The sequence below is a fragment of the Empidonax traillii genome, unplaced genomic scaffold (genome assembly GCF_003031625.1).
Source record: "Empidonax traillii isolate 1590-97213 ecotype Southwest subspecies unplaced genomic scaffold, ASM303162v1 scaffold909:size282043, whole genome shotgun sequence".
In the NCBI taxonomy this organism is placed as follows: domain Eukaryota; kingdom Metazoa; phylum Chordata; class Aves; order Passeriformes; family Tyrannidae; genus Empidonax; species Empidonax traillii.
The window spans coordinates 1-20990 of NW_020956102.1; the positions used below are offsets into that span (position 1 = coordinate 1).

The 20990-nt window shown below is 64.5% G+C and overlaps 2 protein-coding genes across 3 annotated transcripts in view; both read right to left on the bottom strand.

The window, feature by feature from the left end:
- Window positions 1-6: 6 nt before the first annotated feature.
- On the bottom strand, window positions 7-10796 carry ADAM11 (ADAM metallopeptidase domain 11). 2 transcript variants are annotated; one of them, XM_027902776.1, is made up of 27 exons: window positions 10564-10796; window positions 9134-9330; window positions 7660-7736; window positions 7188-7254; window positions 6746-6831; window positions 6597-6663; window positions 6419-6467; window positions 6263-6330; window positions 5874-5948; window positions 5710-5781; window positions 5026-5192; window positions 4864-4948; window positions 4691-4781; window positions 4520-4571; window positions 4267-4366; window positions 3911-3982; window positions 3699-3791; window positions 3527-3607; window positions 3397-3447; window positions 2879-2942; window positions 2707-2806; window positions 2514-2633; window positions 2265-2433; window positions 2076-2190; window positions 1533-1623; window positions 1040-1057; window positions 7-710 (listed from the first exon to the last, which is right to left on the bottom strand). In XM_027902776.1, the coding sequence occupies exons 1-27, from the start codon at window positions 10619-10621 to the stop codon at window positions 695-697; spliced, it is 2301 nt and encodes a 766-aa protein (XP_027758577.1). In that variant the 5' UTR covers window positions 10622-10796; the 3' UTR covers window positions 7-694. The 2 variants fall into 2 exon arrangements, with proteins under 2 accessions (XP_027758577.1, XP_027758576.1); XM_027902775.1 differs by having other exon boundaries at window positions 7-1057.
- Window positions 10797-13912: 3116 nt separating this feature from the next.
- LOC114067376 overlaps window positions 13913-20990 on the bottom strand; it is a 10932-nt gene continuing 3854 nt past the window's right edge. Inside the window, exons 5-13 of the mRNA XM_027902764.1 lie at window positions 20390-20460; window positions 19659-19695; window positions 19281-19419; window positions 18583-18590; window positions 17736-17778; window positions 16796-16912; window positions 16506-16614; window positions 15737-15846; window positions 13913-15209 (exon numbers count right to left, since the gene is read on the bottom strand). Of these exons, the coding sequence (XP_027758565.1) occupies window positions 13913-15209; window positions 15737-15846; window positions 16506-16614; window positions 16796-16912; window positions 17736-17778; window positions 18583-18590; window positions 19281-19419; window positions 19659-19695; window positions 20390-20460 (1931 nt within the window). The remainder of the gene's footprint in view (window positions 15210-15736; window positions 15847-16505; window positions 16615-16795; window positions 16913-17735; window positions 17779-18582; window positions 18591-19280; window positions 19420-19658; window positions 19696-20389; window positions 20461-20990) is intronic.

Sequence of the window (20990 nt, forward strand, 5' to 3'; positions counted from 1 at the left end):
CCGGGGAGGGCCCTGCTGTCACCTGGTCCCCAACCCCAGTGCCACCTGTCTGGGGTTCACCTGCCTGAGCTGGGGAAGTGGTGGGGGGACAGCCCCCCACCCTAGAGGGAGAGCTGGCACCCGTGGGTGCCGGTCCCACCACTGGGGACCTCGGGGTCCCATGGCTTGGGGGCGTGTAGCCATGACAGGGGGGGTTGGGGGAAGTTTGAGGGGATATATCCCATATGGGGGCTGCTGAGCCACTTTTGGGAGGGGGGTGGGTGAGGGAGGCACATCTGGGGGTGCAGTCCTTGGTCCCCGTGTGGGCTGGGGGGGACACAACTCCCAGGTCCTGCACTGGGAGGGGGTGCTGGCCTGGTACTGGGGGTACTGGGGGTACTGGCCTCACCCTGGGGTACCCGGGGCTGCCGTGGGGGGCCCCCAAGCTGGAAGATGCTGCTGGGGGGGGCAGGGGAGGGATGTGGGGCCGGGGGCTCCCCTTGCCCCCGCAGGTACATTCATCCCGGTGCCGAGTGCCGCCAGCCCGGGGGGGCCGGGGGTCCCTGTACATTCGTGGTGGTGCAGTGGGGGGGTCGGGGGGTGGTCCCGGGTGCCCCCCCCCCACCGCTCTCCTCCTCGGCCGGACCCTCGGCAGCGCCGCCCCATTTAATTGCTGTTAATGAGGCGCTGGGGGGGTGGGGCAGAGCGGCCCCGCTCAGGCCCCCCCGGACCTGCAACACAGAAGTGGGGTGTGTTTAGTGGGGGGCTGTGACAGGGGGGTGACACATGGGGAGGGGGGGGGACACTGAGCTGAATTGAGCCAGCACCGGGGGGGGGGCTGCTGCCAGGCCCCCCCCAGCCGCTGTCCCTGTTCAGCCGTGGGGGCACAGAGATGGAGACAGCACGGCCGGACACACAGCGACACGGACAGACGGGCCCGGGGGCTCCCACGCCGTCAGGCTGCCGGACGGTGACGGTGACGGTGACGGTGACGGTGACAGGGACGGTGACGGGACGATGGGGGGGACACGGTTACACTCCCTGCTGCGCCGGGTCGTACCTTCCTCGGCGGATGTTCCTTGGGGGGGTGGCAGGGGGAGAGGAGAGGAGCATTAGTGCCACCCTCGAGTCTCTGCTGTCCCCCACGGTGTGTCCCCCCACCCCCGTGTCCCTGGTCCCACAGGCAGCAGCAGTGTCCCGGTGCCGGGCAGGAGCACACACAGGGGGCCACCGACACAGCCCCCCGCCCCGGCACCCCATGCTTGGGGACAGACACGGCCACGGGGCCGGGGTGACAGTGACACCCCAACGGCACATGCAGGCAGAGCAGGCAGGGCCAGGGGGCAGGCAGGGACCGGGACAAGGGACCAGGCAGGGCCAGGGGGCCAGGCAGGGACAAGGGGACCGGGGGCCACGCTGCAGGGGATGGCCAGCCGAGGTGACTGGTAGTGCCCCGGGGGGGCACAGGTCTAGTCCTGGGATGGTGACGGTGCACGGGGGGGACGTGGCCGGTGACAGCAGCAGAGGGGACGAGCCATGCGGTGGCTGCTTACTTAAATCCCCAGCCTGTCCCCCCAAGGACGATGGCAGCCACCAGCACGGCCCCCGCGATGGAGCCGATAATGATATTGGTGCCACTGGGACCTGTGACAGAGGGGACAGGGAGGAGGGGACAGGGTCACACGTCAGTGGGAAGGGGACAGGCGGACATGGGGACACAGCCCCAGCGATGCCCCAAAGCCAGGGGGACTTGGGAAAGGGACAAACCCAGCCACAGGGAACATGTCAGTAGGAAGGGGACATGAGGACGCCAGGACACAGCCCCAGGGCAGTCCCAGCGCCGTGAGGACCTGGGAGGGGGACAAACCCAGCCATAGGGAGACACCTCAGTGGGGAGGGGACGCAGGGACACAGGGACACAGCCCCAGGGACACCCCAGTGCTGTGGGGACCTGGGAGGGGGGGCCTGTGGCACCAGGGTGGGGGGACACTCTGGACCCCCGGTGCGGGTGTGGACAAAGCGGGACCGCCCCAGTCTGTGGGGTAAGGGGCCAGCGGGGTCGCAGGGAGCCCGTCCCCCCCCGCGGGCACACGGACCCTTGTATCGCTCCGTCTCCCCCGTGGGTTTCGGCTCCGGGATGGGGTCGTAGACGCTGCAGTCCTTCCCGGTCCACTCCGCCCGGCAGATGCACTTCCCCTCGTTGCTGCAAACCTAAGCAGGGACGGTGTCACCCCCGTGACCGCGACCCTCCCCCGGGTCCCCCCTGTCCCCGCCGTGCCCCTCACCCCGTGATCGAAGCAGATCTTCCCGTCCCAGCTACCGGGGCAGGAGCTGAAGTTAAAGGCGCTGGCTGGAAGGCATTTGCGGTCGAGACAGAGCATTCCGGGCCCGCAGGGCGTCCCGTCCTCCACGTAGCTCAGGTCTGAGCCGTCCACCAGCTCCACGTGGCCCCCCCTGTGCGGGGACAACCGAAGCGGGTGGCACCGGGACCGCCCTGACCCGGGGGACACGGCCGTCCCCGCGGTGACACCCACCTGCAGTCCACGTAGCGGTTCTGGTGGAAGAAGGTGGTGGTGGCGATCTCCCCGCTGAGCTCCCCCACCCGCGGCGACCCCGAGATGTTGGCGCAGAGGAGGAAGCCGCAGAGGACGTCCCTGCAAGGCGGCGGTGGTGTCACCGGGGTGGCGGGTGGCACCGGGAGGGGGCGCGGGGACGAGGGTCACTCACTGCTTGTTGCACTGCAGCCAGCCCAGGCCCTCGCGCCCGCAGTTCCCCCGCTCCGTCCCCTCCACGTTCAGCTTCTCGTAGCAGAAGCGCTCGGCCGAGCCTGGGGGAGAGCGGGGGTCACCCGCCTGTCACCCCCTGCGTCCCCCCAGGTGCCCCCCCGGCCCGCACTCACCCCGGCCCCACAGAGCGTTGCACTGACGGTCTCGGGTTTTGCAGCGCCCGCCGTAACATCGGCCCTGGGAGAGGGGAGAGGATCAGGGGTCGGAGAAGGATTGGGGGCTGCAGAGGGGTCAGGGGGCTGGAGAGAGGTCACTGGGCTGCAGAGGGGCTGTGCATGGCTGTGGAGATGGTGCAGGGACAATAAACCCCCCCATACACGTGTCTGGCCCCGAGCCCACCGCCCTGGCTCGAGTGGTGCAGAGAGTGGGAGCATCACGGGCGCACAGGGACACGGGCTCACCCCAAAACCCATACAGACTGGTTTGGGATGGAAGGGACCTTAAAGACCATCCATTCCACCCCCCTTCCACGGGCAGGGACACTTTCCACTAGGCCAGGTTGCTCCAAGCCCCTCCAACCTGGCCTTGAATGGTCCCAGCGCTCTTCCAGCACGGCCAAGCCCCGATGCTGGAGCCCAGGGGGACATGCCCAGCTCCAGGGCCCTGTCTGACCACACGGGGCTGGACTCACCTGCTCGTTCTCACAGAAGTATCCATCCAGCTTGTGGAGGTTGGGGGGACACTGTGGGGACACGGAAAAGAGGACGGGTGATGCCACACGGCCCCCCAGTGTGTCCCAGCGTGTCCCCAGCCCCCCTCACCTGGCTGGAGTCCCCGGTGCAGCTCTCGGGGATGTCACACTCGTTCACGGCCTCCCGGCAGGACACACCTCGCGGCTCGTACTGCACAGGGCGTGACACCAACACCAAGGGTGGGACAGAGTCCTCAGGGGATTCCCAGATGCAGACCCCAGGAGCCCCCCCAGCCCCACACCTTGCAGCCCTTGCAGCAGAGCCCGTCGCTGCACATGGCGTCGTGGGTCAGGGTGCACTTCTTGCAGCAGTTCCCCCCGCTCCTTGCACACTCCTGCCAGGACAGCAGCCAGAACCACAGCCATCAGCCCCCTGGCAGCCCCTAGACCCCCCCCCCCCACAGCGTCGGGGAGCAGCCCCCCGTGTGGTGAGCAGCCCCCCGTCCCCGCTCACCGCCAGAGAGCCACAGTCACACTCCTCGCCCGCCTCCACGAAGCCATTGCCACACTCTGGAGGGTCCAGGAGCTGCGGGGACCGAGGGGGGGACATGGCACACACACATGAGAGCTGCTGGGGGGGGGGCCCGAGCCAGGTGCTGCCACGAGCCCCCCAAAAAGGGCATCACATCCCTGGGGAACGGCAGTTCTCAAGCACGAGGGTGCAGCTCTTCCCTGGACCCCAATTCAACGCCAGCACCGTTACCTTGGCTGTGACAGGGGCTGGGGACACCACGAGTTCCCGGGGACCCCGGGAGCCACCCCTGGAGCATCACCCCCTGCTGTGACCGCCAGGGTCGGGGGGCCCGTTACCTTGAGGGGTTTGTTGAAGAGGCAGCTGCCGCCGCCGTCCTGCAGGAACTGGTTGTACTCGTCGATGCTGCAGCGGGAGAACTTCCTCGGGAGGTAATACCTGTGGGGTAGGGGCCACTGTCACCCCCTGCCCTGCCTGGGGCACGGCCAGGGCCCTGAAGAGGGGCAGGACCCTCAGCAATGCCCCTGCCGGGGGGGCGGTGACACGGGGTGTGCGGGGGACGTGGCAGCGCCACCCCGAGCGGGCACCCACCCTGTGTCCTCCATAATACAGCCCAGCCACGAGTCCGGACACCGGCAGTCCCCTGGGGGAGAGGAGAGGGGCTGGGGGGTGCTGGCTGTCCTGTGCCAGCCTGGCAGCACCGCGGCGTGTCCCCAGTGTCCCCATCCCCGCCCCCCCCTCCCCGCGGGTGGCGGGCGGTACCTGCGGCCGTGCGGTGCTTGTTCCACATCATGCCCACGTTCTGCCCCAGGGTCTGTGCCAGCGTCACCGCCATGGCCGCCACGTTGCCGTACTGCACGGGAGCCACGGGGGTCACCGCTGGGACCCCCGGCCCTGTCCCCAGCCCACCCTCGCGGGGGTCTCTCCGCACCCACCTCGTTGACGCCACAGGCGCGGGTGGGGGAGCAGATGCCCCCCACGAAGGCGTTGCCGCTGCGGCTGCTCTCGAACGTCCGACCCCTGCGAGGAAGAGGATGGTGGGGACGGGGGACGCAACCCCCGGGCCCGGGGGGCGCAAGGGGGGCCGTGGTGCTCACGAGAAGAGGTGGACGGTGTCGCTGTGCTCCGCCAGCCCCTCCCGCCGGTACTTCACAAACTCGTTCAGGATCTCCAGGGAGTCCCGTCCCATCTGGATCCGATCCTCCGCCGCCCACGTCTCCATGGCCACCAGCACGATGCGGGTGTTGAGTTGCTCCTTGTAGATCTGCGGGGACGAGGGGACGGTGCTGAGTATGAGACCCCTCGCAGGGACAAAGCCACCAGCTACCGGGAGCAAACCCCGGGGACAAATCCCCCGGGAGCGGGACACACACACCTGTCACCAGGGACAACTCTCCAGGGACGAGCCACCAGTGGGACAAACCCAGCAGGTGCCAGAGGAAACAAAAATAGTGGGACAAACACCCTGGGGATCAGCTCCCAAGGGACCAGCCCAGCAGGTGCTGAGGACCAACCCCATGGGATAAACCAGCCAGGAATGAGGGGCAAGCTCCCCGGAGACAAACCCACCAGCTGCTGGGGACAGTCCCCTCCAGGACAAACCCCCAGTGACAAACCCACCAGGGGCTGGGGACAAACCCCCTCTCCAGGGATAAGCCCACACTGGGGACAAACCCCTGAGAACGAACCCCCCAGGAACAAACCCGGCCGGTGCCAGAGATAAAGCCCCCCCAGTTACAACCCCCTCGAGGGACAGCCCCTGCCCCAGGATCCCCCCTCACCATGTCAGCCAGGTTGACCACGGACTTGACGAAGTTGCTGGTGAGAACCACGGACTTGCGGAGCTGCTGGAACTGAGGGGACACCGCGGGCCAGGTTGGGTTGGGGGGAGGTCACCCTGACCCCTCACCCCGCCCCTGCCAGCCCCGGGGACCCCCACACTCACCAGCCGGTGGTCGTTCACCACGGCCAGCTCGATGTACTTGGTCTCGCTGTGCACCGTGTGCTGGGCTCGGCGGACCTGCGGGGGGAGCCCACGCTGAGCCGGCCCCGGCAGGATCGGCCACCCGGACGGGGCTCCTGACCCCGCCAGGGATGTTGGGAATGCAGGGAGTGGGGAAAACCGCTGGGTGGGCTTGGGGTGGAGCCCCTGCAGTGTTCCAGTGGGTCCCCTGGGCAGCATCCAGTAAACATGACCCCAGCACCCACAGGCCAGCTTGGCTGCACCCGCAGCCGACACCCAGAGACCAACCTGGGTCAAGCGCCCTTGTCCCCTGCCCCACAACCTCTGTCCCCAGCCCCACGTCCCGTGTCCTTGTCCCTGTCCCCGCTGACCTGCCGCCGCCGTCGCAGCTTTGGGATCCCACCCGTGTCTCGCTGGCTCAGCGCAGGGAAAAGGCAGCCTGGAGGGAAGGGACAGAGCTCGTGGGACACCAGGACACGGTGCCACCAGTCCCTGGGGACCAGCGCCGGCTCTGCACAAAGGCTCACCCAGGCGGGGGCAGCTGGGGACGCGCTGGACGAGGTGCGGTCGGAGGCCCTGCCGTGGGGAGAGGAGTGTCATGACCACGCGTGGGGAGGGGGCTGCCCCGTCCCCGTGTCCCCCAGGTTGTCTCCAAGCCTGGGGGAACTGAGGCAGCACACGGCAGGTCCTGGTGCCACCGCTCACCTGCCCGTGCTCGGCGCCCGCCTGGGGCTCGATCAGGTAGGTGGCTCGGCCGTCCGAGAAGACCCCCCTGCAAGCAGAGACGGGCGTGTCGGGGTGCAGAGAGGGGTGCAGCCCCCCCAGCCCCCCTTTTCGCAGTAGGGGGTACTCACCGCAGGCCCTGGCAGCTGGAGAGGGCGGCGAAGGAGCGCGGCTGCCCCCGGATCCGGCCCTGGTAGTAGCAGTGCTCCCCCGCGCCCTGCGGAGCGGGGACAGCGCTGAGCACGGGGGTCCCAGCCCGCCCCTCACCCCCAGGGGCTGCACCCCGGGCTGGGGGCTCTGGGGTTTACTGCCTGGCACCCTCGGGGTGCGCCCAGCGCCCACAGCACGCGGGGATCCCCTTCACCACCCCTGTGTGAGGAGCATCCCCCATCGCCATGGCAACACCCCATGCACGGGTTGGTACCCCAGGGCACCCGGGGGGGATGGTGGGTGCTGAGCTGCTGTCGGGGCCACTCCTTGGGCTTCTGTGGGATTTCTAAACCTGTCACCATGACCCCAGCGATAGTGTGGCACGGCATGGCACGGTTTGGCAAGGTGTGGCACTCAGCTTACCGTGCTGTGGCTGCCGTTGCCGCCCACGCCGAGGTGCCGCTCCACGTAGTGGGAGGCGAGGAGGTGGCTGCCAGGAGCAGGAGGGGGGTGAGAGGCCGTGGGGTGGGGAGGAAGAGGAGGAAGAGTAGGAAGAGGAGGAAGAGGAGGAAGTGGAGGAAGAGGAGGGAGACGACAGCAGCCATTCATGCACACGACATCACCCCACTGTGGTAGACCCATCACCACCCCTATACGTGGAATCACCCCACCGTGGGACTCCCCCAGTTTGGGAGGGTGCTGGCACCCCAGGGACCCCTCTTCCTCCGGGCTCAGCCCCCAGTACTGAAACTGGGATGGCTCTGCACACACACCCCCCCATCCCTGAGCACCTCCAGCTCCTTCATCCCCACCCTCCTGCTGGGGGGCATCAGCAGCCCCACGATGGGTGTCCCCCACCCCACCAGGACCCCCGCGCGGGTCACCCGTCACTCACTGGTTCAGCCGGAGGTCGAGGGTGAAGGTGGAGCCGAAGGCGTGCACCACGAAGCTCACCTGCGCCAGGTGCAGCCCCTGCAGGAGAGCCCGGGCCGTCAGCACCCCCCCAAACCAATAACTAAAATAACAGTTCAGACCCCAACCCAAAACACGCAGCCTATACAGCCTGCACTTTTATTTTTAAACCCCCGAAATTCAGCATAAAGGAAATCACTGGTGTTTTTTATCCTCAATCCCGCCACCACTCCCGTGGTACCGGCAGGGCTCCCGCGTCCCATCGCCCCCTTCCCCCTGCCGGGGTGGGGTGGGGGATGCTGGAGGGTCCCCCCGGTGCTGGGCCCAGCTCGGGAGCCGCAGCCGAGCCGGCGTTTTTCCCTCCCTGCGGCGCCCGGCGCTCCTGACCTAATTCCTGCCGCCGGCAGCGGGAGATGGAGCGGGAGCGGCAGCGGGAAGCGAGCGCTGCGGCGCGGCCTGAGACCCCGCAAACTCACCGCACGGGTGAGAGCCCGGCCCCGCCAGCGGGGCCCTCGGGAGCTCCGGCGCTCCACACGGAGAAGCCGGGAAAAGCCAAACCCTCCCTGGGGTACCTTGTCCCCCTCTCCGGGAACCCGGCCCAGCTCGGGATGGGGACACGGGGAGGGGAGAACCCGTTTGTCACCACGGGAGGGGATGTCCCGCGCCAAGAGCGCATCCCCGGGTCAGGCCGGGGGGAGTCACCGGGCCCTGGGGCCGGCACCCAGCCCCGAGTTCCCGGGATCTCCGCCGCTCCATCCCCCCGTGGCTCTCCGGTTTAGCACCTCCCTGGCCTCCCGCCAGCGCGGCGGCTGCCGGCGCTTCCCGGCGTCCGGCGGTTCCACTCGACGCCGGGTGTAAATCACCTTTGCGGTGAGCGCAGCTCATCATCCCCCCCGTCCCCGGCGCGGGCGGGGATCGATGGGCGCCGGCCTGGGCGGCTGCCAGGGCCTCAACCCACCCCCCCCGGGTCGGATGGGAGCGTGTGCCGCTCCCTGAAACGCTGGGAGCTCCAGCCATCGGGATGAAGGATGCACAGAGCCCGGGGGGGTTAGGGGAGCAGCACTGGGTGGGACAGGGGGGGTTGCTCCCGCAGGGCCTGGTTCCCTCCTCAGCAGAGCCACAAACTCATTCCTATGCCGTGGGAGCCCTGCCCGCCACCTGCTCGCTCCCGTTCCATCTCTCCCAACGCCCGGGCGCCGCCAGCACCCAGATTTAATGGGATTTCGAGGCACAGTTCGGTGTCCCTCTGGGGTGGATGGCAGTGGGATGGTCCCTGGGAGGATGAGAGCTCTAGTTTGGGATGCTGGTGCCCATACATGCACTGGGAGGCAGCTGGACTAGCAACAGCATCTGCCTGGAGACCTGCCACCCGCCTGGGAACCTGCCACCCGCCTGGGAACCTGCCACCCGCCTGGGACGCTGGACAGGGAGCGGGTGGGGGGCTCTGCTTCACTTACGGGTCCTTCTCCTCCTCCTCCTCTTCCTCCGGGCTCATTCCTGACCCTGGTGTCCAGCTGGTGCTTTGCCACTTCTCCTCCTCCCGAGCTCTGCCCCACCAGCCTGCTGGGGTGGGTGATCTGGGAGACCACCCGCCCGTCCTGCCATCCGGCCCGCGGGACCCTGCGCGGCACCGCCCCGGCCTGCGCGGCGGGACCTGCGGGACAGGGACAGGGACAGGGGCGGGGTGACCCCGGGGGGCTGGGACACGGGGATGGGACACGGGGGATGGGACACGGGGGATGGGACACGGGGATGGGACACGGGGATGGGACACGGGGGCTGGGACATGGGATGGGAACACGGGGTATAGGGGTGAGGAGGGGCAGGTCCACGAGGGGATGGGACACACGGAGACGGAGTTTGGGGAACATGCTCCGGGGGTGACCAGAGTGTGGCACTGCATCCTGAAGGGGACACTCCTGGAATGTGGAGGGTGGGAGGACAGCTGGGGACATGGGCAGACATCCAGGTACGCTGGTGTGTCCAGGAAAGGGACACCGAGGCAGCACGGCCTGGGGGGTGCCCAGGGGATGGAGGGGACCAATATGGGAGCACATCTGGGAGGGGACGCTCAGGGGGCCTCAGATGCAGTGGCACATCCTGGAGGGGACACCCAGGGGACATGGGGGGGGCTGATAAAGTGATGTATCCCGGGGGGGGGGGGGCACCCAGGGGACAGGAGGGCACTCAGAAATGCCATCACACCTGGAGGAAGGGTTAGAGGGGGTTTCAGCATATCCTGGAGGAACATCCAGGGAAAACGGGGGACTGAAATGGGGACACATCTGAGAGGGGACACCCAGGGGACAGCGAGGGCCAGGCTGGGGACACCACCCAGTGGGAGACGGAAGGCTGGTATGGGGACAGAAGGGACACCGAGGGGACAGCAGGACTGGTGCAGGGACACCTTCGGAGGCGACACCCAGGGGACACGGGGGGTGGCTGCTATAGGGACATATCCCAAGGGGACGTGGAGAGCTGCTACGAGGACATCTGTGGGGACATGCAGGGGACAGGGAAACCGAGACGGGGACACATCCTGGAGGGGACATGAGGGGCTGCTATTGGGGCCACCTCCGGAGAGGGGACACGGGGGGGCCGCAGCGAAGACAGCGAGGTGGGGGACGTGGGGCCAGAGCAGATGCGGGGTCGGGGGAGACCGCGGGGCCGGGGGGCAGGTGCGGGGTCGGGGCCGGTGCTGGTGCGGGGGGGTCGCGGGCCCGGCCCCTCCCGGGGCTCTGCGGGGCGGCGCTGCGGAAAAATGTGTCGATGCAGCGAAAAAGCCGCAGCGGCGGCGGCGGGGCCGGGAGCGGGAGCGGAGCGGGGCGATGCGGGGCCGGTACCGGGGGCGATGCCGGAGCGGGAGCGGGAGCGGGTCCGGACCTACCTGCCCGCGGGGCGAGCGAGAGCAGCGCGGCCAGCAGCCAGCCCCGCAGCGGGCTCATGGCTCCCTCATGCTCCGCCAGCGGCCGCGCCGGGCCCGCCGCGCCGGGGACCGTCACCGTCCCGTCCGGCCCCCCCGCCCCGGGCCGGGCCGGCAGCGCCGCCCCCGCCCCCGCCCCGCCCGCGGCCCCGGGCCCGCCGGACCGGACCGGCACCGGCCCCGGCAGCGCCGGCAGCGGCACCGGCAGCGCCGCCCCGGGCCCGCCCCGCCCCGCCCGGCCCCGCCGCCCCCGGTACCGGCCCCTTCTCCCCCTCCCCGCCCCGGCTGCCGCAGCGCCGCTGGCACCCGCGGCACTGCAGCACCGGAGCCCCGGCCGGCATCACCCCACCCCATCCCGGCCCGGCGTCACCCCTCGATCGGCATCACCCCCCGATCGGCATCATCCCCCGATCGGCATCATCCCCCGATCGGCATCGCCCCCCGATCGGCATCACCCCCCGAGCGGCATCCCCCCTCCCCCCGGTACCGGAGCCCCCTGCCAGTCCTGGGTGCCCCCCACTCCGGCTGGAACTGGGGTGCACCAGCCAGTGTGAGACCCCCCCAGACAGCACCAGACCGTGTCCTCCCCCACCCCAGACAGTACAGGAGCACCAGGACTGGGTCCCCCCAGCCGATACTGGACCCCCCGAGGTCTGGACCCCCCCAGGCCAAAAGCAGACCCTCTCCAGGCACTACTGTCCCCCACCCCCCAGGCGTGCAGGACTCCCTCCACACACAGCAGTGCCAGCCCCTCCAGCTGGTACCAAACCCTTCCACATCATTCCAGGCTCCTCAGCCAGTCCAGGCTCCCCATCTGGAACTGGAGCCCCCCAGGCTGTACAGAGCCCCCTCAGCTGGTACCGAGTCCTTGAGTGGTCCTCAGTCCCGAGCTGGTCCCCAGCCAGCCCCGGAGCCCCTCCAGGCTGGACTGGAGCTGGTACCAGGCTCCCAACCAGTACCAGGGGCCCTGACCATTATCAGAACCCCCCAGTCAGTACCACCTGAGTCCAGAACCCTTCACAGGTTGCTCTGATTCCAGGGGACGCTGCGAGGCTCTATTCCCCCTGGGGATAATGGAACAGTTTTTGGAGAGAGAAGCCCCGAATAACTCCTGTTCATTGCAGCTGGGGGGTGGGTACAGCACCGTGGAAGGTGAAACCCAGCCCGTGGGGGGAGGCAGCACAGCCCCAGGCACCCACAGGAGGGACCATCCCGGGGGGGTACAGGGGCTCTGAGCCCCAGGATGTTCCTAAAAAGACCAAGCTGGAGGTTTCACTTCACACCCCTCTCCCTTCTCCAGGATGAGACAGCTGGCACACACGCCCAGCCCCAGGGACCCCCAGTGCCAGAGCAGCACCCCGAGGGCAGATGAGACTGGATCAGCCCCACCTCTCCCCCCCTGACAGCACGGGGCAGATAGAGCTTCCCAGCCCAGACCTTCTGCCCTTGGACCTTCCTCTCCCCATGCCCAGTGGGAGAAGGAACCTGCAGTGGAGCTGATCCAGCACCTGCTCAGCCCCTCAGGAGGTCTGTGATGGTGCCAACCCGAGGGTGGACAACCTTTCCTGGTGGTCCCCAGCACCACAGGGACAAAGGGGTGCTCGGCCAGAGGGGGTTTACACCAGGTGACAATCAGCAACCAACCTGGTCTAGGGGAAGGTGTTCCCTGCCTTGGAACTGGACATGAGTCACAGGTCACACGAGGAGGGGACAGGCAGCAATCAGGGCTCCCTCTGCCCTCCATGGAAGGGCCAGGCTTGGTGAAGGACAACCCCTCACCCCCCTGCTGATCTCCTAGGGCAGCTCACTGCCTCCTCCATCGAGGAACATTGTCACGGATTATCTCAGTCTCCAGGGGGGACAACCTGGAGCTCTGAGCCCCAGAGGGGCCATTCCAGATCAGCCAGGACACCCCCTTGGCTGTCAGAGGGGCACAGGGTGGTCCCTCCCTGCAGGAGGCCGAGCACACCAGGGTGGTGGCTGGTTGGTGCTCCAAGCCCCTCCTGACCTCTCTCCCAGGAATTCCCCTCCTGCTGGACAGTCGGTGGTCCAGGGACACCTCCACAGCAGAGTCCTGTGCTGGGCAGGGTTCAGCTCCTGCAGCAGCTTTGAGCAGCCCTTTGTTACCTGTGCAGGGGCTCCAGCAGGTAAAGAGCTGCAGTTTGGCTGTTGCCCTGGAGGGTTTCTCTCAGGAGGAACCTCTGAAGCCCTGCTGCCTCCCAAATCTGCTCCCAGCAGGGCCACCTGATCCCCCTGCTCAGGCCTTCCTTTGAGCCTCCAGTGAAGGAGGGAGGGTTGTCCTTCACTCGAGGACTGAACATCTCCTGGGTCTGGGGTTGTCCCACCCTGCTGGGCACTGAGCTTCTCCTTTTCCCAAGCTCCACTGGCCTAGGGACACACCTGGCACTGCAGAGGGGTTGGCTCCATCCAGTTTGGACCTGCCCTTCAAGAAGGGCTGTCTAAAAGGCTGCTTTTAGACACCCCAGAACCTCCTCCCCTTGGCCCCAGGCCCAGGAGGGGTCAACAGGCTCCTACCAACTGCTCTCCACATCCCTCCTTACTGGGGGCCACCCCTGCCCTGGCTGCAACAGCTTCCCAGAGCCTGCTGACCACATTCCTCTGGTAAACCATGGGTGGGGTGATGTTCTGTGACTGGAAACACCACACCCCAGCACCCACAGCCCCCCTCCAGCAAGGCCTCTCTCCACCTCTCTACTGCTGGAAGTGTCACAAAATTTGGGTGTGCTTTGGCCACCAGACACATTCCACCCAGAGCAGGGCAGAGCAGGATCTCACCTTCCATTTTATTACAAAGTTTAAAAGTTTGCTAAAAAAACCCCCCAAACAAACCACGCTAAAAACATCTGTAAATACTCAAAGACAACCCCCCCAAACCATGTGAGGAGCAAAAAAAAATCTCACCCCCATGACCCTTCCCTCCCACGTCTTGGCACCTGCTTTCACACTCTGGAAGGGCCAAGAACACATTCTTGATGAAGAGAGAGACTTCCAGAGGGACCACTGAGTCAGCAGCTCCACGAGGAGCTAGAGGAAGCTGCTGGCTCTCAACGTGGCTAGCAGAGAGGAGGGAAGATGCCAGGCCAGAACACAGCCGAGGGCAGTGAAGAGACTGCATCCCCATCGGTTCCCAACAGGAGAAGGAAGTGTTCAGGCTGTTGGTGGTGCCCGCTTCATGCTGATGGTCCTCACTCCAGCTCTTGGATGTGCCTCCTGCTCCTGACATGGAGGGTGGCTTGGCCAAATACCTTTCCAGCCCCTTCCCATCTCCCACACTTTGGTCCAGGAGGCGGTTTCAGCTCGTCCAGCTGCCACAAAACGTCTCAAGCAGAGGGAAAGGGGGTGCCGTGGTGCCCGTGCAGCAGGTCCGGCAGCTCCCGCTGTCCTGAGCCGCCCAGCCCGGCTGCGGGTCCCGCCGGAGCACTGAGCGCAGCCGGCACTCGTAGCCGCTGTCCCTCCCGCTGCCCTGTGTCCTGTGTAGCTCGTCCCTGTCCACAGCCGCCATCCTGCTGCCCTGCACACCCCTCAGCAGCGGCACGTCCCAGTCGCACTCGGAGGAGCTCCCGCCGAAGCTCCGTGTGCTCGGAGCGGGAGGGGGAAGCAGCCCAGGGCACGGTGCCCGCTCTGCGCTGTGCCCGGGGAGCTCGGCAGCCTCGGGGGATGCTTTTTCTGCCGCCCCGACACAGACCGAGCAGCAACATCTGGCCCCAGCCACGGGCGGGCGGCCAGCGGGGCAGCTGCTCCTGCCACTCGCCGTGCTCTCCAGACCCGGGCTGCTCGCCCTGCCGGGGGTGGCCCCGTCCCCCCCTCGGAGCTGCTGCCCTGCGGGTCTCACACCCGCCCCGCTCCAGCCCCCCTCGCCGGCTGGAGCGGCTCCCGCAGCATCCCCAGCTCCCGGGGATCCCGGGTCCCCAGGGCTCCCGCCCGGGCACGCATCCAAAGCCAGGGAGCCACGAGGTCTGCTGCAGAGCTGCGTGTGCAGGGCCAGCCTGCCAGCCCCTGGCACACCGGGCAGGCCTGGCCCAGACATCTGCCCTGCACCCTCTGCCCCCAGCCCACCACGCACCGGGCCTGTCTGCTGCCCCTGCTCCAGCCTGGGCCTCTTCCCCACCTGGGAGCTCTGGCTGGGGGACAGCTGGCGCTTCCTGGGGACAGGCAGTGCTGCTGGGGGGTGGCTCACAGACCCAGGCACTTGCTGTCCACGAGGTTCAGATGGAGGAGCAGCTGCTGCACAGGATTCCCAGCCCAGGGCAGGGGCCGAGCCCAGCCCTGCAGGCCCCAGCCCGGCCCCCTCCGTGGTGCCATGGGCAGCACAGACCCCTCCACTGAGCTCTGCTCCCCTGGGCAGCCCCACAGAGCCCTGCTCTGACAGCCCCCCTCCTTCTCTGGGATCTCTGACCCTGTCCCCAGGCAGGCAGGGGGAACATCCCTTGATCTCCAGGTCATGATCCTGCTCCATATCCATCACCAGTTCCACAGCACCCTGCTCAGGCTGCTCCCTTTCCTTTCCCAGCTCTGTCAGCATCTCCACTCTTCCAGTACCATGTGCTTGAGGCACTAAATGTTCATCTGCCAGGCAGGACTGTGGCACCCTGAGAAGAACCATCAGTTAATGCTCATCCAGGCCCAGCAACGCCCTCCCCCAGCGAGACGAGGCCTCTCCTGCAGCACAGGGAATGTTTGCAGCCCTTGCTCAGGAGCAGGGGAGGAATTGCAGCCTGGTGAGGCTCAGCAGTGACACTGCTGCTGGCAGGGGAGAGGGGCAGCACGAGGGATCTCAGCCTCCCCACAGCCCAGGGCCTGGGCACAGGGTGCTTACCCAGCTGTGGGGTTTGTGTCACACATGGGGACAGAAGGGCTGGGCTCAGCTGCCCTTTCCTAGTTTAGGAGGCACTAGAAGTCCATGGGGAGTTCCCTGAGGCAGAAGACCCATGGAAATGCAAGAACAGCTCCCATGGCTTGTCTAAGCTTTGCCTGGTAGGTCCAGGCTGGTCCTGCTGCAGCCTCTGCTCCGGTTGCCTGATGATTCCCTGGCACAGGGGCCCCATTCCCAGGGGTGTGTCATGCACCATATCCTGCTGCTTTTGGGCTCCAGGAGTTACCAGACCCCCAGACTTACCTGTCTGAGCGCTGCAGGAAGCTGTTGGTGAGCTGTGAGATGACACGATCCACAGGAAGGTACTGGGAGTCATCCCGGGCAAAGCGCTGGTGCCGGGGGCTCTGGAGGTGCTGGAGGGGGCAGAGGTCCTTTAGCAACATTGAAAGCTTTCCCAGGACGGGAATTTGCATTAACAAGCACTTCGCATAGCCTGACAGACTAGAGGGCAAACTGGAGCCATTGTTTGGGAGCAGGTTTGGGAACCCTTGGCCACACTGTCCCCCTGCCTGAGCTGTGGATGAGGAGCCTGTGTCCACACCCACCAGCAGCCACAGCCCCCCCAGCAGCAGGGAGAACACAGACTCCAACTGGACTGTCTGTCAGTAAAGGCTGGGCTCTGAAAGCCACGTTATTTGGCACCTTCCAGGAGACAAAAAAAACCCCTTTTCCCAAATTTTAAATCCGCCTGTGCCCCTTGAGTGCCACGGAACAGGCTCCTCACCTTACAGATCAGGGCACAGGATGATCCTTGAGGCTCTCCCAGCCCGAGACATGAGCATGCCATGCTCCAGCCTTCAAAAAGTGTGCCCAGACCAGGTCAGAGCAGAGACACACCACGTTCCCATCCACAAGGCAGATCCTACTGGATACCCCAAGGAATACAACCCGGATGATGCAGCAGTTCCTCCTGAAGGAGTTCACGGTGCTAACGGGCATGACGTGACTGACAAAGGCCCCTGAGTGACCCCCAGAACTTTGGCCAGGAATCAGGTGCCAGGGCAAGCTTTACCTTCTGCAGCTCTTCGAAGGTCTCCTGGCAGCACTCACAGAATCCCCTCCGTTTCCTGGGAGCTGCAGTGGAGCAGGGGCTCCTCCCTCCATCACTGCCTTCAGCCCCCCTGGCAGGGACAGCAAAGGTCACCCTCCCCTGGCAGCAGCAGCAGGGGCTGTGCTGCCTCTGAACCCAGCACAGGCTCCCTGTGCCCACATCCCAAAGCCAGCAGGTTCCCAGATCCCAGGAATCACCGGTGAGAGGGGGAGTTGGGTTAAAAGCTTGCACAGAAGGGAGCTCCATCTTACCTGGCCTGGCAGGGATTCGAGAGGCTTTTCAGAGGCTCAAAGGGGCTGCAGCTTTTGGGAGCCAGGAAGTTCAGGTGGGGAAAGCTTTGGAACTGATGATGGAAGGGCCGGAATTGCCTGAAAGCAGCAGATCAGGACATCAGTCTCCTGGCAGGGACAGCCTGGCCACAGAGCTGTGCCCCTCACAGAGGGGCTCAAGGTGCTGCCCCATTTATGAAGAGACACTGCCCACTGCTCTCCTCTGGCTGTGCCACAACCCCCCTTTCTCCCTGCAAGTGTCAAACCAGATTCCCAGTAACGGCCCTGATGGGGCATGTTTTGGACAGGAGGCAGCTTTGCCTGCCCAGCCAAACCCCTCCTTTTGCCCCAGAGCACAGCAGGGCAGCATTTCCAGCTGCAGCAGCACGGGATGGTTGTGGTTCCCAGACCACATTTCTCCCCTCACACTTCAGTGCACGCAGCACAGAAAACTGAATATTTGACTCCGAGCCGCCTCAAGTGTTGCCTTCAGGATAATTAATTGGCCCTGTGGATGCTGTTACAGTTACAGGCTTGTCAGAAACACCACAGGATCAGGTCCCCGGTGCTGAGGGCTGTAATCAAGTTACAGGCCCTGACCTCCTGTGCTTCAATCTCCTTCCTCACTGCACGGGGCTCCAGTGGATTAAGTGACCCGACAAGGATCACACATGGAACCCGAGCAAGGAAGGAAATGGTTGTCAAGTCTCGTTTGACACCTTTTTTCCCCCTGACACACAAGCCACCTGGATGGTTTCTCTAAACTCCATCTGCCTCCCTCTAGGAGAGGGGTCAGCTTCCCAGTGTGGAACAGGGTCTGCCTTGTGGGCAGAACAGTCACTGGGGATGAAATTAGGGAAGGAATCCCTCCCTGACAGCCCCCCAGGCTTTAAGGTATGTTATTTAGAAAGGTCTCATTTACCTGCTCTGGTCCTCAACCTTCAGAAAGGGGGGCTTCAGTTTTCCTGCTGGAGAGAAATGTGGTTAGAAGCTTTCCTGGCCCAATTCCCTACTTAGTCACTCCTGTCACAACAGAACTGGGCTACAGAGCTGAGCTCATCAGGACTCCTGACACTGCTGAATGCCAAGGGATGGCTGAGCACAGCCAGACCAGCTCTTTGGGGGATTGATTCTTCAACAGCCCTCAGAGTGTGCAGGGTGGGGGACCAAACCCCAAAGCAGCCCAACAGTGGGACATTTCCACCTTTGGCAAAGCAACCAGCCAATCCTCACATCCTTAATGCCTCCCCAGCCCTACAGGCACTGGCCCAACCCTGAGCCTTCTGACCTGAGCCCTAAGAACTCCATCCCCTCCTCGGTGTGGCCACGGCACACGATGGGGGAGGTCACCAGTGCCAGATGCAGCAGCACAGGCTCAGAGCTCTGCATCAACCTTCCCTCGCCTTTTCCTCCACTCACCCTGACTCAAGAGCCCAGAGCTCAGACCAGCCAGCTCAGGCCAGGATGGTGAAATCAAAGCAGCAAGAGCTGCTGGAGACAAACCAAGGTGCTGCACAGCCAAGCCTGGCACCAGAACACTACTCGAGAGCAGAATCTGGCCTTCACTCAGCCCCTGAGGAGGGCAAACAGCAGCTTTGCTTCCTACAGAGGCATAAAATAGAAAAAAGGGAGCAGAAGAGCCTCAGCACGGCATTGAGGGAAAAGGTTTTCAGGGCCAGGCTGGCAGGAGGAGATCCCAGGTCCCTCCTGTCCCACAGGTATGTTCCACCCACAAGTGATAACATTACTCACCTTGGAAACCCGAGTACTGATCTGGCTAAGAAACAAATAAGCCCCAAGGTGTTCCCACAGGGAGTCTGCCTGACCCTGAAACCCAGCCTCTCCTGCCTCCCTGCCTGCCTCTGAAGGGCGAGGAGGTTTGTTTTCTCATGATCCTGGCACTCAGAGCTATTTTTTCCAGAGATATTTCACCCTCCTTCCCCAGAAAGGCTGAGCCCACCTGTCCTCACCAGCAGCTCCTCCAGCCTCACCCTCCACTTGCATTAAATGTGCTGCTACGTCACCCCAGCAGCTATTTCAGTGCTGGATCGAGCCTTTCCTGCGTAAATGCTGCCAAATGCTCAGCACTGTGAGGGTGAGGCCGTGCCCAGCTCAGATGGGGGCACAGCCCGAGCAAACAGCTCTGCTGTCCCCACGGGTCCCCGGGCCAGGCTCGGAGGGTGCCACAGCTCAGAGCCTGCAGCACAGGCTGCCTCGTCCAGCAGCTTCTCCAGCCTTTTTTCCAGCACCTTCAGCCCACCCCAAAGTGGGAAATGGCCTCCCAGGTGTCACACACACAGTGCGGGTCGGAGACCGCTCCGAGCCCATCCCAGAGGAACCGACGTCAGCAGCGCCAGTGCCAGCCCCACAGCCCGCTCTGGTCTGATTGCAGATGAGGACCTGGTTGTTCCCCCCCTTCCCTCCTCCCTCTGGAAGCGTTCTCCCAGGATGGGTGTCTCAGCAGCACATCTCAGCCCGACAGCAGTGAGTGGGCTGCAGGAACACGCTCTCCTCTGCAGGATGCATTATATTCCTCGAAACCTCCTCTGAGCTGGTGGAGTCAGTGTGCAAGAACGCAGCTCTCAGGTGCCTCAGGATTCTGGCAGCTGGCAGCAAAGGCTTCATGGGATTTTTAAGAACACTGCCCTGAAACCAAAGGGCCTCAGCTGTCCCAGGAGGCTGCAGCCACTCTGACAAGGAGTAACAGAACCCCTTCAAAGCAAACAGCCCCAAAAGTTGGCTTATTTTGGGATTGCTGAAGCTTCAGATGGATTTCAAATTCTATCTGAGGCTTCTGCAAGCAGTTCTACATCTGAGCTCAAACAGAACAAACTTCCAGGCCTACCTTTGTGAATTTTGGATCCAGGAGCAAGGCACCTCCTCTAGAGCAGAAAGAGACACATTTAGCACGGGAGCAGCACAGGCAGAGCTGCAGTTCCTGATCCCACAGCAGCCTCCCCCACCACCCCACAGCTCCTGCATCACCACCCATAGCACCTCCCCTCATTTTGTCTCCCAAGTTACCCAGACTTAATTTAAATACAACACACAGGCCTTGCGTCCCACCCTCCCCCTGAGCTCTCCAAGGCATTAAAAACCATTCAGGAAACCAGTTTACCAGCCACATCATCTCCTTATTTTGCTGTGCTTGTGTGTGTGGCTGTTGCTTTCCCTATTAAATCATGTCTATCTCAATCCATGAGTTCTCTCCCTTCCTTCTCTCTCAGTTCTCTCCCAATCCCCCCTGGGGGGATAAGGGTGACTCTGTGGGGCTGAGTTGCAATCTGAGGTTGGGAGATGACACACATGATGAGCCAACATCAGGACTAGCTGTGCTACAGATGTTGATAGTTATCAACAGCTGCCTCATTCTCATCTGATTGAGTAACCCCCAACTTTAAAGAAAAATTCTTTGAGTTTTGTTGTCTCTCTCACCAAACAAGGCCCGGATTGCCCAGTGCTGGACGGGATCCAGCACTCGGATCACCCTCCACTGGCACTGGAGGAGCTGCGGGGATTGTTCGGGGGTACCCAGGGGCCCTGAGCTCCCCAAATTGGCTGCAGTGAAGTTGTTACCTCTGTCTTCTGGCAGTGTTTCCTGGCTCCTGAGATGTCTCTCAGCAGCTGCTGGGCGTAGGACACCATTTCTGTGCAAGTGGGATGTCAAGGAGCCAGAGCCCAGCAGGAGCAGGGGGCTGTTCCCCTCTAGCTCAGCACAGTCCCCCATGGCACTGGGAATGCTGGAGCCTGGCAGAGAATCCATCCCCCACCCAGGGAACCGGCCCACGATGAAGCCAAGGAGACACTCTGAGGGACAGGCCCCCCATTTGCTCTCTGGCAGAGCTGGAGGCTGCTGGGGCTCTGCAGAGAGCAGGCAGGGGCAGGGTTTGTGCAGCACAGAGAGCAGCCCCAGGTCTGCCAGCCCTGCCAGGCTCTGGGCAGAGCTCAGGGACAGGGCAGCAGCGCCCACACCGAGCTCCAGACAGGCTGTATGTCACTGTCACCAGACGCTCAGGAACCTTTTACTCCAGACCTATTATTAGAACCAGAGTTCCACCATCTGTCTTCCCCATCACCCCCCCACCATCCATCACAGGCACAGGGAGAGCCTTCCAGCACAGGCCCTAATTAAAACCGACCACACCCTGCCCTCCTCGTGATCTGTGCTTCCAGGTTA